This window comes from Magnolia sinica, chromosome 5, assembly GCF_029962835.1.
Source record: "Magnolia sinica isolate HGM2019 chromosome 5, MsV1, whole genome shotgun sequence".
NCBI lineage: Eukaryota > Viridiplantae > Streptophyta > Magnoliopsida > Magnoliales > Magnoliaceae > Magnolia > Magnolia sinica.
Genome location: NC_080577.1, coordinates 25,125,566 through 25,142,999, shown reverse-complemented (window position 1 = coordinate 25,142,999; position 17,434 = coordinate 25,125,566). Strand labels below are relative to the sequence as shown.

Below are 17,434 nucleotides of genomic sequence, written 5' to 3'. Positions count from 1 at the left end.
GATAAGAGGTGGAGTGATGGGTGATGGGTGGAGTGATGGATGAAGTGATGTAACGGTTGACTTTGGGGTAGCTTGTGTAAGAGAGAGGTGAGGGTAGGGCATGGGTTGCTTTTACTTGCTTGATTGATGAGATAGGTCGTAGAGATTCTTTCGGAATTCGCAGGCGTGGCGTTTTTCTCAAAATGAACATGGGCCCATATCTTCTAGCTTGGGTATCGGATCGGTGCGCGAGTCGCGGCGATGGCACGGTCGCTAGGGTACAAGTTTCGGGTCGAGCTGAGTTCGGTATGCAGGAATCGGCTTAGGATCGCGCACAAACGTCGGATATAGGTCGAGGGTTGCTGGAATTCGACCGGGATGACCGCGGAAGCCTACAAAATGGTACGGACTATGATATGGGCCATACAGGGTGCCTCTACTCGTCCAACGCGCGAGATTCGGACCCGGGCTGAAGAATCGGACTGTCCATCCACCGCCTCTCAAATCTTCGCAATCGGCTAATGCTAAGATCATACCCATATTACCAGAAGGATGTTCCTACGGGGACATTCTTCTCGATTCCGAAGTTTCGTCGAAGAAGACCCGTACACAACAAGTTCTGAAGGGCAAGGTTAGAGAAGAAGGTGGGAGCAAATAGTTCGTTCAGGAAGACAGGCCACAACCTTTCTCCATGAGTATTCCCCAAGAGCGGCTTGAGCTTTCAAAGGAATGGCTCCGGGATTTGGTGGTGCTTCGCCCCAGGGAGGGGACCTTGATCCCTCAGGTTTGACTTTGGATTGACAGTGTTTGTCGAATTCGTTCGACGCAATATTCGATCAAGCCAATCGGTTACAACGATCTATAGGTAAAACTGTGTCCGAGGTTGCGTCCAGACGTACTGATAATGCCAGGGTTGATTCACGACGAGGGCTCGATTGTCAGCGTGTAGAATTGGGACAGATATTCGATTTTCGGGTGGGAGGAAGCCTGGTTCCTCATCTGGGATATACCCTTGGAACTTTGGGACGACATGTTTTTCATTGAGGTCGCTAAGCTCTTAGGTGTTTTGGTGGAGCTGGACAGCAAGACTAAGCTAGGGGAGGAGATAAGAGTGGCTAGGATGCTCATTCGCAGGAAAAAGGGTGACCCTCTTCCGCAACACCTTATGGTCTCAGTAGATGGTTGTCAGATCGCTATACCATTGTATAAGGAAGAGAGGAATTCCCCATTGCCTAGATGAGGGGATTTTTGTCGTGCTAAGGAGCAGCAACCTCCTTCCACTCTGGCTGAAGCTACTACTGAGGAAGACGACGGTGCTCGGCTCCAATCCATCAGAGGACCATCGAATCTTTTTTCTTCTCATGAGTCCCGTCTGTCGATCGTGCTACTCTAGAGCCCGACACGTGGTGAATTCACGTCGGTTTCTCGCTCTTTTCTCGGGTGTGGTGAGAAGCGTGGCGTCCATGTCGAGGAGAGATTGACACGTGCTCATCAAGCGCTTCCTAGTGTTAATCTGTCTAACTCTCTCCCCTCGAGGCAGACGTGTGTTGCTATGGCACTTGTGACATGCGTGGCACATGTTAATCCTTCTCCTTGCTTGCCTACACATGGTCGACAGGAGGCGTCTTCCGTCAGAGAGGCAGGCGAGCGGACTGACAACATTTATTATTTGGCTTGTCGTATTCCTTCGGACCAGACGCGTGGCACGGTTTCGTTCCTCCATCGGGTGTCCGATCGGGCAGGGGCTTCTCGAGACATTTTTTCGGTCGGAATGATGCCATGTGGCCTCTCTCAACCGGCTAATCCAAGCGATCGCTTTGAGGTTGGAATACATGGCCCTTCAGATTTGCAGCCCCCAGTCTCCAGACCCAATTCGGCTCCTCCTGATTTAATCGGGCCCGGATCCCGGGTCCACTTATCATGTCAGACTGCTAGGGCAAGTCAGGAGTTCGGGGCTCGGGCCTTATCGGCTCTAGACTCAAGCAATATCCCTTTGCCGCTGGAGCCCTTCCCGTCTACGGATGACAGGTTTGTTCCTAAGTTCTCTGACAAGTTTGACCCCTCTCATTTTCCTTCATCTTCTATAGGCATGCTCCGACAACCTTTTTTGTCGGGCCGTCTGTAACATGTTAGGATGCCGGCATCCCGGGTTGGGACTGTGGAAGATCTATTATCGAGACCGAAAGTTACTCGTCCCCTGTTGGAATCCCCTCACAGCGTCGATTTTGATCAAGGCTCCTATTGGTCGGACAATCCTTCCTCTCTATCTGATGCGCCCTCTTCCCCTTGTCCTTCTTCAGGTGATTGGTCGGAACAATGCCTTCTGACTTTGTTTTAAGGTCCATTGGAGTACGAAGTGATAGAAGCGGAACCTCTCTAGATATGAACAATCGAACCCCACAATCCTGAGGAAGATTCCTTGCAGTAGATCGCTGATGATCTAGAGAGAGCCACCGTGTTAAACACCATTCATAAGAAGAAATGGATCAGAGACGCGGTGGGTCACGTGGGCAGATCGTTAGGGCTCTCATTTGGGGATAGCCCCGAAGATTTTTTAGCCCCATTTCAGTGTGTGGAGTCTCGCGGTAGGCCCTTTTTAGTTTCGAAATCGCTTAGAGGCAGAAATCGACGAGCCAGATCACTTAGCACCAGGGAATTGCGGCGGCTAGCTGACGGATTAGGCGATGCTGTCGACATCTCAGCCAGTTTGAAGGATTAGGAAGTTCGGGGAAGCGAGTTTGCCCAATGAAGTTAATTTCATGGAACATCAGAGGAGTTGGGTCCAAACAAAAACGGAGTCTGATCAAAGATTCTTGTGATAGGTATCGTCCTGAAATTGTTTGCTTTTAGGAAACTAAGATCAGTGGTTGTGATTCCAAATTGATGGACACTCTTTGGAAGGCCAAGGATGCTAAGTGGGTTGCGTTAGATGCTGTGGGTAGTTCGGGTGGTATCATCCTTGTGTGGTGATCATCTCTTTGGATAGTCCAAGCCAGCTGGACAGGTTCGTTTTCAGTGTCAGCCAAGCTGCAACATATCTCGTCGGGTCTCACATGCTTATTCTGCTCAGTGTATGGTCCTAACCAAGATGTGAATAGGCTTCAATTTTGGGAAGAACTCTCGGCTTCCATCAACTCTTTTGATGGTCCCTGTTGCATCATGGGAGACTTTAATATTACAAGATTCATAGATGAGAAGTCGCATGGGAATTTGATTACTCCTGCTATGGTGTCTTTCTCCCAGTGGATTGACGAGCATGAGCTGGTGGATCTCCCTCTAATAGGCTCCATATTCACGTGGTCCAATGGGTGTGCCATTCCTACTTTATCCAGACTTGACAGATTCCTGATCTCCCCGTCTTGGTTCGAGATTTTCCCCTCCTCTTCCCAATCTGCTCTCCCTCGGGTTATGTCGGATCGCTGCCCGATTTTGCTGGATGTGGAGGAGCAGAACTGGGGACGCAAGCCTTTTCCGATTTGATGCTTCGTGGCTGAAGATCAAAGGTTTTAAACAAATGGTTGCAGACTGGTGGGTTGAGTATGCAGTTGATGGCCACGCTGATTTCAAGTTGCGATCCAAATTGAAATGTTTGAAGGAAGACTTGAAGCTTTGGCATAAAAGGGTATATCAAGAAAGGGAGATGGAAACGGAAGCCCTTCTAACAGAACTGCATCAGATCGATATTTAAGCTAAAGAGGTCCTGATGGATTCTGACATCATGGTTCGTAGAATTCAGCTAATTTAGGAGTTGGCGAATAGAGCGCTGGAAAAGGAGATGTCCTGGAAGCAAAAAGCTTGAGTGAGCTGGCTGAAAGAAGGTGATCGTAATACTAGATTTTTCCATAGTATGGCTAGCATGCATGTGTCCATCAACAGAATCAGCTCCCTTATGGTGAATAGGGTTCGGCTAGATGATAGAGACAAGATCGCCGATGCTTCTGTTAGTTATTTCTCTAGTCTTTTCGTTGTCGAAAATTAGCATAGGCCGCACCTGAATGATCTGCATTTTGAAAGCCTATCGGAAGCTGAGGCAGATATGCTCGAAGCCCCTTTCTCTATTGAAGAAGTTAAGCAAGCCCTCGACAGTATGGCTAGGGAAAAGGCCCCGGGGCCAGATGGTTTCCCTATCCTTTTCTTTCAACAATTCTGGAAGGCAGTCTAAGATGATATGTTGAATTTTCTGTCTGAGTTTCATGGTAACGGCAGGATATCCAAGAGCTTTGGTGCATCGTTTATTGCTCTCATCCCAAAAGTTCTGGAAGCTGTTTCCTTGAAGGAGTTTAGGTCGATCAGTTTGTTGGGTAGTCCCTATAAAATCCTAGCAAAAGTTCTTGCATCCCGATTGAGTTGAGTGATAGGGAGGATCATTTTTGGTAATCAGTGCGCGTTCGTTGCCGGCAGACAGATAGTGGACGCAACCCTCATTGCGAACGAATGTTTGGATTCAGCCTCATCTTCTGGGAAGAAATCCGTGATCTGTAAGCTTGACATTGAAAAGGCGTACAATCACGTGGATTGGGATTTTCTGCTCTATCTTATGAAGCGGATGGGGTTCGGGTTGAAGTGGCGACTTTGGATTAAGGAGTGCATTGGATCAGTGTCTTTCTCTATTCTCTTGAATGGCTCTCCTAAAGGCTTTTTTCAAAGCTTGAGGGGGCTCAGGCAAGGAGATCCGCTCTCCCCTTTCTTGTTCCTAAATGTCATGGAACCCCTTTCTAGAATGCTCCACAAAGGGTCAGTTGGAAGGAGTCTTAAGAGGGATTAACATTAAAGGGCTGAGGAACCTGATTTTGATAATCCAATATGCAGACGAATCCTTGCTTTTTTCAGAAGTCGAGGTTGATAAGGTTGAAAATCTGCGCACTGCTATCCGTTGCTTCGAGGCAGTTTCGGGGCTAAAAGTCAATCTAGCTAAATCCAACATGGCATTAATATGGACAGTGTTGAGTTAGCGGCTTTGGCGGGCATTTGTGGGTGTGCCACAACTTTGTTTCCCTGCGCTTTCGTCGGGCTCCCCCTTTGTATCGGCAGGCTTGCCCAAAAGATTGTGGGAGAAAGTAACCTCCAGGTTTGAGAAGCTTCTTGCGAGGTGGAAGAGTCGATACTTATCTCTAGGCGGTCGGATTACTCTAATTAACACTTCCCTCTCCAACCTCCCTATTTATTTCATGTCGCTTCTCAAATGTCCCAGTACAGTTTTGGTGTCGCTCGAAAGTGCAGGTGCGACTTTCTCTAGCACGGTAACGACATCAGGAGAAAATTTCATCTTATGAGATGGAAGGATGTGTGTAGGTGCAAGGCAGATGGAGGGGCTGGATTAAGGGATCTCAAGATCATGAATCAAGCTTTGCTTGGCAAGTGGATCTGGAGACTGGGGACGGAAAACGGCAGTTTCTGGAATGATGTTATCAAAGCATAAATACGGGAAAGCGAATGGGGGTTGGTGGACTAAAGAGTCCTCCAATTATAGGGCGTCCGTTATCTACAAGGATATTCTAAAATCAAAAAGGGAGGTGCTCAACGGTATCAGTTTCGAGCTTGGTGACGGGGTGAACATTCGGTTTTGGGAAGATAACTGGGTGGGGGACAACCCTCTTAAAGACAGATTTTCGCAGATTTTCGTTCTCGCTCCAGCCAAATCAGTTTCTGTGGCGGACTGCTATGAGATAGATGGCAGTAACATTGTGTGGAACATCATTTGCAGGCGTAATATGCAAGATTGGGATGTGTCAGGATTCGCCGAGTTACTGGAGTGCATTTCTGTTTTCTTTCCTTCCAAATCGACCCCCGACAGACTGGTTTGGAAGTATTGTAAGACGGGCTGTTTTTCAGTATCCTCTTTCCACAGATTCATCTCTTCTATCAGATATCAAAATCAGCCCAGAGGAGAGGCTTCTTTATGGAAGTATGCTGCCCCTCCCAGAATTGTGGCTTTTGGTTGGCTGGCGGGGAAAAGGAAGATCCTGACCATCGACAATTTGCAGAAAAAAGGGATGATTCTTCCGAACATTTGCTTGTGCTGCATGCATCAGGAGGAATCAGTGGCCGATTTCCTGCGCTGTTTCAATATCAGCTACTGTTTTCCTGAGGGGGTGGATTCTTTCCTTCAATCGTGGCATGGTGTTCGTATGGGCAAAGAGAGAACTAAGATCTTGAGGATGGCGATGCTTGCCATCTGGTGGTTTGTTTGGGAAGAATGCAACAACAGATGCTTCAGGGATGAGGCCCATTCCGCTCAGTATTTGTCCTCGAAGGCGAAGAAGGCCCTGATAGAGTGGGCCACGCAGGTTGACGCGCTGAAGAATGCGGATTTGCTGTTTTTAGGGGCGTGAGCTGATGCTGTTCTGATCTGCTATCTCAGCGGATCGTTCATTCTCAGTTTTTCTGCTTTTTTGTCTTTTCCGTTTTCTTTTTCTTTGTTTTTCTTCTCTCTATTCTTTCTGTTTTTTTGGTTTCTTTTGTTTTTCTGTGTTCCAGTTTTCTTTCGTTTAATGCAATCATCTTTCATCTTTCAAAAAAAATAAAATGAAGAAGTAAAGAAAACAATGAATTTTAAAAAAAGAAAAGAAAAAAAGAGAAGTCTCTATTATATTAGAGCATTCCCATGAGCATCTTTAGTTTCCTCTTATCCACCTCTCCACTTTCCCTAGTTTCTTATTTGATGACTTTATCTTATACATGTATTACCCCTCCCTAAATTAGAGACCTTTTCTGGTGGAACTCTTACTTCTATTGGTTCCTATTTCATCACACCCTAAGGGCCCGTTTGGCATGCATCATAGCATTATGTGGATTTAGTAATCTTGATATAGTTATTTTATGATAATCATTGTTATGACGACTATGGAAATTTAGCGTTTGGCAGTGATAACAACTATTGGAAGAAATCTCTATGGAAAGTGCTATTTGTTGTTCAGATGTACAATTGCATGTGTTCAAGTACTCATTCACCTAGCTGCACACTATTTCCTATGTTGGGCCCACTGTTTTGTTTGTGTGCCATCCGACCTGTGAATTGGGTGATGTCCACCAATATAATGAGATTCTCTGAAAATCATATGTATCCAATCATCTGGTGAGCCACACCAAAGGAAGCGATGGACCACCACTCCAAAACCTCCAATTGACTCGGTGGCTCACATTATGGTTGGATTGGCCTGATTTTTGGGCCTTCTGATGTTCATGGTGTGATGACCCTGCTGGGCAGGTTGGATGCTGTACACACAAAAGGCAGGTAGCCTAAGCAAGGCAGCTTATTGTACTTCTATAGCATTGCAGGATTTAGCCTGTGTCCTTGACCCACCGGAGCATACTTACTAAGATGGTGCTGTGATTTGAACCGTCCATATTTTCATTACTGCCATGAATAAGCTATTTTACATAATCACGATTGGTTGATGTTCCTAATTATTGATTTTTAGAGTTGAAATCAGCCGTTGAAAATTTTCTTTTCATTTTTCCAAGTTAATATAGAGATAGCGATGGTCAAGATCATCCATTCTGCATAGGTATCTTATTGTGGCCTGTATTACATAGAATCCACAATATGGATGATTCTGATTATTAGAATACTTAATAATGTGGGCCCCGGTGGGCTGCAACACATGCTTTGAATCACACAGTCAAAATGAACTTGGCTTGTAAAGGTTTTCCCGTTTTCTCCGAGGAGAAATCCTTTGCAATGCCTATGGAGTGAGTCAATTCTACCACACTTGTTCGTGGGGCCCACTGTGATGATTTCATGGCATCCAGCCCGTCTAGAATGGTCACCCACTGTGGAATTGGCAGCCTTAAAAAATGCTAATCCAACTACGGTGTGGGCCATCATGTGAATTGGAGGTTTTTGAGTGGTTGCCCATTATTTTTTATGGTGTGGCTCATCATGTTGTTTTTATGTGATCTGGCCTGTTCATCAAGCGGGATCCATGATTTTGGAGTCTCTAAAAAACCAGGTCTATACAATCATTAGTTGGGCACACCATTAAATACAATGGACAACCATGTAAAAACCTCCAAATTTAAGTGGTGGCCCAAATGTTGGCTGGATTCATCTGATTATCCAGGCATCTGACTGTAATGGTTGGATGGCCCTTTTGGATGGGTTAGACGCCCACAATGTTGGGTCATAATAACCTTATTGTGCAAATGCAGTAGAGGATCCCTTTATCAAAATAGCTGGGCTCTGAGTTTTTCTCAGAACCCAGCTATGCGCATAACGTTGGAGTATTCTCTCATAAAAGAAGGCATGAAAATAGCATTGTTTCGATAGTGTTGCTATTGACAGTCCATTAACGCACCAAGTGGAAAATTGTCTCTCCTGATACTGCTATTTCTATCTGAATAACATTATGATGTGCCAAGTAGGGCCTAAATAGGAAACTTCCATCTAGATGGTGAGTTTCCTGAGCAATGTGTCTCTGTGGTTCAAGTGCATCTATTTGTCTATTACCAGGTGCATAGTCTATGCTTTCAGAAAAAAAAAAGGTGTGAAGTTGTTTAAAAATTCAAAATCACAACATGAGGTCAAATATAGGGGCATAATTTACAAATGATCATCTAACATCATGATGATGATGATCATCATTGCCTTTTTTCTAGCTATTTTTGGTTAGCTTTACCAATCCTGTCATGGTAATCATTCTTCAACACTGGTTTCTCATGATTGTTTGGCAAAGTGTTACCTCCGGATGCCCACCCAATCTCCATTACCTGTGCTTGAAACTCTCTATTCTATTTGTGCTGGAATGATAGTGACCTTGCTTTTTCCCATGCATCTGGGACTTGCCAATTGATGATCCTGATCTTTGACCTTGCAGGGCACCCCAAGTGTACTTTGTTGGTGAGACTGTTAAGAATTTGGAGGTGGAAGTGGCAAGGGGTGCGAAGATCAAATGCAGCAGTTGTGGGAAGAAGGGGGCTGCCCTTGGTTGCTATGCCAAGTCCTGCCGGAGGAGCTTTCATGTTCCCTGTGCAGTTGAAATATTAGAATGTCGGTGGGATTTTGTAAGTTCTATAATTTTTCCCTTCACTTGAAAAAAAAAATCTTTTGTTGCAGCTTGGTGTCTGTGAAATATGATTTTCCAGAGAGTTCCATTCAAAAGATAATATTTGTGAATTTATTGGCTTATCACAGGATAACTTCCTAATGCTATGTCCAGCTCATTCTTCACTCAAATTACCCAATGAAAGGTCCAAGTCTGGGAAGAAGATTAGGGCAAACAAATTTTCAGTAGCTCAACCGTACATTCTCCTACTTCACTTTTCTGTTTATGTGCATCTTGTTTTCCTCTAGTTCTTTTCAATTGGCCAAAAATAATCATTGCCATTTTGCGTAGGTAAAACCCTGCTTGTTAGATTGACCCATTTTTTCCAGCAAACGAGGACAAACTCTCTATGTTTCTTCTGAGTCCCATCTTTACTAAACTGAATGTTAGCAGCTTTTTTCCCCCCTGAGAAAAGGTTTTATTGTTTAGGTTTTTTTATTGATATTTACTGGCAAAACAACTTTAAATGTAGTGTCATGGCCTGAGTTACAAGGCCATGGTTGAGACCTAGGCTTGGTTAATAGAAATTAAGTGCTAAAATAGTGAAAAAGAATGGACATTGCTGTGAAATGCTGCACTACTTTTTCCTACACAAGGAATTATTGAAATGCTACTGATTTACATGAAACAGGGAATTGCTGCTACTTTTGCTTCCTAGAATATTTGCTAGGTGCTATTTGCACTTTAGTGAACTCTTAAGATATTACCTAACCCTCACCCAAAGATTGCTACGTCTCACTGAATAAAGAGAGTTTGACATGTTTTGAAAATCTGGTGTTGATGCCTACCACACACTTATCATATGCCAAGTTTTGAAATTTGATGAGCCCTTTTCCAAAGCAAATGGCTCTTTTGGTATTCATGGAATTGAATTTTTTTGTTATTTGACAACTAAAGTGTTTTTCTAAAGGAGAAACTATCCAATGCTGAATGCTAATGTACAACCACTATATATCTGTAAATTTCACATATTGACAAGATTGGACTGTTCGTCTATTGTACCCTACTGTGGATAGGTCATACACCAAAAGTCACACCACTTAGATGATCCTACCCATAGATTTGGGGATAGTTTGCTCATTGAACTTTGATGTTTGGTTGCACTTTTTCCTAACTGCCCATTTGTAATCATGAAGAGTCCTCCAATCAGTGGCTGGGATCATGTGACTGGTGTGCATTTTTTGTGTACTGCGTGTATGTAATTGAATGCTTGATAGCTAGAATAAAGTTGATATCACTGGATCCTCGCTGTCTAAAGTATCTTTCAATGAAATTGTATTTGAACTTTTTTTTATTATCCATCCTGATTCTCAGAGTTTTAGCCTGATATTGGAGTTTATTTTTTTGGTGCCAGAGCCTACCCACAAACTTCAGAGGATCTTCCCTCTTCAACAACCCAAAAATCGAACAAACATTGGACGGCTTCACCTGATGCAACTAGGGAATGGGTTCTATGTGGGTCCGCACTCTCATCTGCCGAGAAGGTATGCTTGAAATGTCAGGCTTTGGATCTACATATATGAGATCTACTTGGGTTACTAGACTTGGTGTGCACAGTTCTGTAATTTCTTTTGTGGTTTCTCTACTAGGAAGTCTCAAAAATAACAAACATCTAGAGCTTCACCAATCCTTATTGAGTCAGAGTTGAGTGATACTTCTTTTGCTGGGTTAGCAATCTTGCAATGCTGAAACTGGAAGTATTCATGGGCCTTTCAAGGCTTAACTGAAAAGTAAAAGCTTCATTTTGCTGTTGGCTTCCTAGTACTATCTTCTTAATTTATATCCCTTAAATTATATAATATTTTAAAATTTGTTGAAATGATGAAGGCATGTCACCCAAAATAAAAATGCCAATGGTTATGTGTAAATAACAATAGTGCACTAGCTTTTCTGATCTAGTGAAGATTTGTTGGTCATTTTTTAGGTAGATAAAAGTTTAGCTGCAAAAGGCTACATAGAATGATCAGTGATTAGAATTACGTCATGCGGACCGCAAGACTGGATGATATTAATTTCATCTGCAGTGGCTAGAAGTTAATACTTGACTTTGCTGGCCGATTATTACAAAAGTTATGTGCTTTGTAAAACTCAAATGGTTTGGTTGAAAAGAAAGACATCCCCCCCCCGCCCCCCCAAAAAAAAAAAAAAAAGAAAAAAAACAGAAGGAAAATTGTGGTTAGAAAATGCAAAACTGTCTAAAAACTATTATTATACTGATTAAATGGAATCCTGAAGTTTCACTGTTTCTTCCAAGAATTGCTAGAAAATGCAAATACTGTCTAAAAACTATTATTATGCTGATTAGTTGCACCTCCCTTGTTATATGTTGATCCAAATATCTAAACATTTTGTTCTGCCTTTATTCTGACCAATCTGCAGGATTTAGTGTCTGAGTTTGCAAGCTTAACTGGTGCAACTGTCACAAAGGTTTGGAATACGAATGTCACCCATGTCATTGCAGCTGCTGATGATATGGGTGCTTGCAGCAGAACTCTGAAATTTCTCATGGCCATCTTGAACGGAAGGTGGATTTTGAAAATTGATTGTAAGCTCTTTTCACTTGCACTGCTCTAACACGTTATTGATTGTTCCAGATGTGGGATCAATTTGTCGTGAGTAAAAATGGAAACTTAGCCTAGTTTGTTACAATTCAAGTGTCTCCAATTCTGGGGTCTTGAGTTTGATCCCAGCTATGTTGCATGGATATTTCAAACTTATGCATTTGTATTGATTATTACCACATGCTTGCATGGACTGTTTTCTTTGAGTACTTCCCACATGTGCATATTGTTTGGTGGTCGGGTAAAACAGGAAGGTTGATGCCTGATGGGCAGTGATCATAAAACTTTTGCCAGTCTACCAAGTAAAAGCCAACCACAAAATTGCTGGGAGAATGGCCATTATATGATAACGTTTGTTGTTTTTTCATGTTATCCTGTTATTTGTCTTGTGAGTTACTTGGCACATCAGTTATTTGTAGACAGTCAGTTGAGATAATAGTATCCTCTACCCATCACGGTTTGGGCGAATGGCTTGGGTTGTGGGTTTGCTCTAGTTTGATTCCCCTCCCCGTGGATTACCCGATGCACATGGTTGGCATGTGATTGTGTGCATCCACATGGAATAGTCTCACCTCAAAAGGGGCGGGGACACCCTGTCGTCATTACAAAAAAATAGTATCCTCAAGCTGAACATTATAGTAATTTAAAGGGGCCTAGGTACCCTAGTTGAACATTTTAGTCAGTTGAGATACAGTATGGTTTACATCAGTGGCTCTCATCTCCTAGGATACTTTTTTAGTCAAGAAGTTATTTGATATTCTTGTAGAGTGATATTTGATATGCAAACACTTGGAAATTGTACACAGCTTACTTAACACTAATTGAATTGTTCAAATTGTTAGTGCACTTATGCACCTTGTCTGTCAATCTTGTGAGTCCATGTGTCATATGGTTCGTTGAGCCATTGGAAGTTGAAGACCGAAGACACAAGAGGACGTGGAGCATCAAGGAGCAAATAACAAGTATATGAGGTGTCTTGGTGACTCTAACTTTGATCCAAAATAATCCTTGAATTTCTAGATGATTATGGCTTAATAGATAAACTTTGTTTGATCATCCTTTAGCCTTAAGAGCCTAATCGGAACATGTTAAGTAAAGTAAGAAGATGTGCGAAATTGTTGTGAAATTGTATGCCTAAAACAACAGTTGTTGAGTGCTCTTCAATCCCATCAATAGGTTGTCGATGGGACTTGATGGAATCGAAGAACCACTCGATCTGATCGAACAATGAGTTTAGCAACCCAATAGATATAGTTTTGGATTTTCTCGATGTGATCCACGGATTGTTCAATCATATCGGAGGATCTTTCGATCCCATCGATAGAGCCGTTAACTAGTTGTTGCAAATCAGTTTTTTATAAAAGGGCATTCAGTTCTTAAGGAAAATGAGGGGTTTTTGGTGCAATGGAAGGCTATGTTATTTCACATTGATATCCCACATCCCAGAACTCTAATCCCATGAGTTTCAAGTCATCTTTATGAGTTTTAACATTAATGAGCTTTAACATTCTAATGAGGATTCCAACCTTTTATGAGAAAATGAGCTTGAACTTCACCATTTTCTCGAGATTAGATTCAATCTTCTTGGCATATCATCTGTCTAAATTCTTTAAAAGACCCTTTTAGGTGAATCTTTTAGGATTTCAATTATTCCATTAGTTGTAGGAGATCAAGTAACTCGAGACGACGTGCCAAAATAGTTTAATTCAACAAGTGTCAATTAGTGAGTTCATACTCTCTTTGTGTATGATTGAGCGTAAGAGTTTTTAACCCAAACTCGATAGGGTCTTATGTAGGACACCCTCTTGTGTAGGGTTGAATTTACTGTACATTAGTGTGTATGTATTAGTCTCCGTGAGAGCTTTCGGCGGGAGTAAACGTAGGTCCATAGATTAGGACTGAGGTTGTTGGTTAGCCAAGATGAAGCCAACTAAAGTCTCTTGCAGGAGCTGACGAGAGTATACGTTAGAGGGGTTCTTGTATAGGGCTGTAAAGGTTAGAGGTGAATCTAATTTAAGACATTTAATAGTGAAATCCGGTACACTCAGGGGTAGCGCGTCCTCTGGGAGTGGAGTAGGGAAATCGAATCACTATATATGCTTGTGTTTGAGATTGTTGTTTAAGAACTTGTTTAATTATGCTTATGCGATTGATTAATAAATTATATGTATGCATGATTAGATGAATGTTATGATTTGAATAGTTAGCACATCCCACACACATGTACATTATTGTATATCTTGCTTGAGTGTCATATCTATTGAAGTCTATGTGATTGGACCTTTTATTGGCTTAGAAGCCTTAGAGTTAATTGCCTTAGTTTAAATTGGCATATTAATTTAAGTGATTATGTATTAATTGACAAAAGAATTATTTGGTCTTAATTACCCCCCCTCTAGGATAGCCATCCATTCCATAGCTACACCAAGCTTTCACGCATAGCCTTAGTATCCAATTCTTTGTGCAATTTTACAAATTGTAGTATCTGCTGCAGATGGGTAATAATTCCAACATCAGCTTGACAGAATGATTCTACCCTTTGATTAATGGATGTTTGTTGGTTGAATTTGGGCTGTTGACTATTTTTCATTTCAACTGTCAATTAGATCATCAATCAGCCAGTTGAAAAGCGAAACCAGTGTAACTTTTTTGTTTATGATCTACTTAAACAGTGGTCTATGTTTTGGACAGGTTAATTTGACTCTCATGTACAATTTCTTAGTTCCTGTGCATCAACCATCATACTCTGCTGGGATATCAAAGTTTTCCTCATTTTAGCATGCCTCTTTCTCTACCTTTTGGGACTGTTTTGAAAAATCTTACTTCATTCCTGTTTATTCCAATGTTGCTGATGCAATTTAAGTTGTTGCTACAGGGATAAAAGCTTGCATGGAAGCTAAGCATCCTGTCTGTGAAGAGCCTTATGAAATCAGCAGTGATGTTCATGGTAGTTGTGATGGCCCCAAAAATAGCAGAATCAGAGTAATAGAGAAGGTATCTCTCTCTCTCTCTCTCTCTCTCTCTCTCTCTCTCTCACTCTCATGTATATGTTCTTTTAATATATGCATTTTGAAGAGGGGAGATTTTTTGGATGTATTAGAGTGCAATTAGCTATCTAACCTTATTTTATTAGACCTTAGAAAACGTAATGCAAAAAAATATGGTGTCTTGAGGAAGCACCCAAATATATTCAAATCTATTCAAGCAAATTCTCTAACACCCTCTAAGCTGGAACGTAAATGTCACACATGCCCAGCTTTGCTCAAAATATCATGAAGATGAGAAGAATGAATGGCCTTAGTGAGAAAGTCAGCCAAGTGAACCTTGGAATGAACATGAGGTGTCGACAGCAACCTAGGCAAGACTCTTTTTGCACGAACAAAGTGAAAATCAACTTTGATGTGCTTCTTTTATGGAAAATAGGATACGAGGCAATGTGAATTGCTGCTTGATTGTGACATTAAAACAGAATGGGATTAGAGCCTTCAATTACAAGATACTTAAGGAGAGATGGAAGCTAAACAACTTCACATGTGGCACTCATGGAATTATATTCCTCTTAGGTAGAGGAACAAGTGACAATTGCTGTTTCTTGCTCTTTCATGAAACATGATTGCCTCCAAAAAATGTGCAATAGGTGACTGTCAATCATGAGAAAATCCAACTTAGTCTGCATCACAGTTGGTACTAACATTAAGATGACAATGGTCAGAGAGTATAGAAGCTTCTTTCCAAGAAAACTTGAGATATCAGAGAATTCAGTGTACTGCTTTAAGATAATGGGAACAAGGACCTTGCATGAATTGTCTCACAGCATGAAGAAGAGAAGAAGTTTGGGGAGAATAAAGTGCTAAAGAGCAATTAGCCCCTGAATCTTATCTATAAATGTATGGTGTCCTGAGGGAGCACTCAAATGCATACATATCTATTAAACAAGTACTTAAAGCACATTATTTCCTTTGAACAAGCATTCCTAGTTTTGTTGGAAACTAAGAATAGATGAATGCATATGTTTACATCCATAATCAGATTCATCATGGACGTAAGAATGTGTTATCATATATACAGGGGTGTAAATGGGCTGGGCCAGGCCTTATCCAAGCCTAGTATATAAACTAAAAATATGAGCCTAGGTTGAGGTGGGGTGCAGCCTGTGAGTTGACCATCCAGGGTTAGGCTAGTAATGGGCCTGGATTGGGCCATGCAAAATCAAGAGTTCGAAAAGGCCCAACCTGAGCAGTTCAAAATCTAGGCTGAAGCCAACCTCAAGCGTGGCCCACTGACAGCCCTATCCAAGGTCCACCAGATAATGTTGAGTCGGGTCTTTCAGGCTTTTATGCATGTCCAAAAGCCGAAGCCTGTCCCAATCAGGCCTCAAAACTTGTGCCTAGGCCCAGATGTGGGCTTTGATCTTCAACAGAGTACAGCCCAGTATAGCTCTGAACAGGCCATACGGCCCATTTCCTCTTTAATTGACGGACGCACTTGATCGAGCTTTTCTTTTTGTTCACTTGTGCAGGCACCCAAGTTATTCAGTGGCCTAAACTTCTATTTCAGTGGGGACTTCATGCCCTCGTACAAGGGATACCTTCAGGATCTGGTGGTAGCAGCAGGTGGTACTGTCCTAGTGAAAAAAGATATGGTCCCACAGACTTCCAGTACAAGAACGACTCCTACATCAACCTTAGTTATTTATAGCTTAGATCCATCACAGGAATGCAAATCAGGACAGTTATCTTCAGTTGTACAGCAGAGGTTGGAAGAAGCAGAAGCCATTGCTGCTGAAACTGGCTCTCAGGCGGTGGGCCATGCCTGGCTTTTAGAGTCCATAGCTGCTTGCAAACTGCAGTCCCTCGACTTGTGATGAAAATCGTTTTGCAATTTTTTGCGAGATGAAGGGTCCAGGTCGGGTCACAGATGTTGTAACGATATGAACATGGTAATTCTGGATGCTGTTCTGTCATTATATAGCAACCCGTTGCTTGGGAATCATGATATCCTTCGTATGCGGGGTCCACTTTAGTGATCCAGACCATTAATATGATGGGTCATCATACAAAGATCTCCCAGGTCTGGCTATAGAATATTTGGCCTTTTCTTCTTACCTGCTGGATGGAAATTTATTACGTGCATCCAAGTGGGACCATCAGATAATGTTCGACTGCAGAAGCATATGCCCCACTTGTACGAAATCGAAGCCTTAGGACACTTGATAATGCACATTGTCTGCCTTCATAATGCATGCGATTCCACTTTACCCTAGTGGGGGAATGTTATACGCTGGCATCTTGAATCAGGAGCTGCGCTAGTTGGTATTGTACAATGGCCCACCGCTGGAATGAGAAGATATTTTGGCTTTTGGATGCACCCGTACCTACTCCAGTTCAGGACATCTGCACTGTTCAAGTGGGGCCGCTCTGTGGATTGCCCTTCCAATGGACGGCTGAAAAGTAACGAGCAAGGGTTCGCATTCAACATATGAAAGTATTCTAATCGGATGGTTGCGCTGGGATCCACTTGATTAATGGTCCATGATGTCAGGTGGATGGAACCCACTTCATTTTCGCTGGGCCTTCCACCATGTTAGGACCCACTTGATGAACGGTCCGTGATGTCAGGTGGGCCCGGTCGTGTAGGATTTTGAGGAGATTAGGCTATTTTGGTGGTGTCAGTCCATTAATCAAGTAGGGCCACCTGCCATGCGGCAGCCCAGACGAGCTGGTTCACTCGTGTGGTGGGTAAGCGTGTGAGCCGTTTCACTCGCGTGGTGAATACGCACGTTCACATTTGGACCCACACGATGAATGGCTTTGATACCGCATAAATAGAGCGATTCACCTCTTCCATTTC

General features: G+C 42.6%; 1 protein-coding gene across 3 annotated transcripts in view; it reads left to right on the top strand.

Annotated features, from left to right (window-relative positions):
• LOC131245804 (BRCA1-associated RING domain protein 1-like) overlaps positions 1 to 16,646 on the top strand; it is a 28,399-nt gene extending 11,753 nt beyond the window's left edge. For all 3 annotated transcript variants that reach the window (XM_058245509.1, XM_058245510.1, XM_058245511.1), the window contains 6 exons: positions 8,796 to 8,982; positions 9,113 to 9,219; positions 10,378 to 10,507; positions 11,403 to 11,568; positions 14,460 to 14,578; positions 16,104 to 16,646. In XM_058245509.1, coding sequence (XP_058101492.1) covers positions 8,796 to 8,982; positions 9,113 to 9,219; positions 10,378 to 10,507; positions 11,403 to 11,568; positions 14,460 to 14,578; positions 16,104 to 16,448 — 1,054 coding nt within the window. In that variant the 3' untranslated portion in view covers positions 16,449 to 16,646. The remainder of the gene's footprint in view (positions 1 to 8,795; positions 8,983 to 9,112; positions 9,220 to 10,377; positions 10,508 to 11,402; positions 11,569 to 14,459; positions 14,579 to 16,103) is intronic.
• The last annotated feature ends 788 nt before the right edge of the window (positions 16,647 to 17,434 follow it).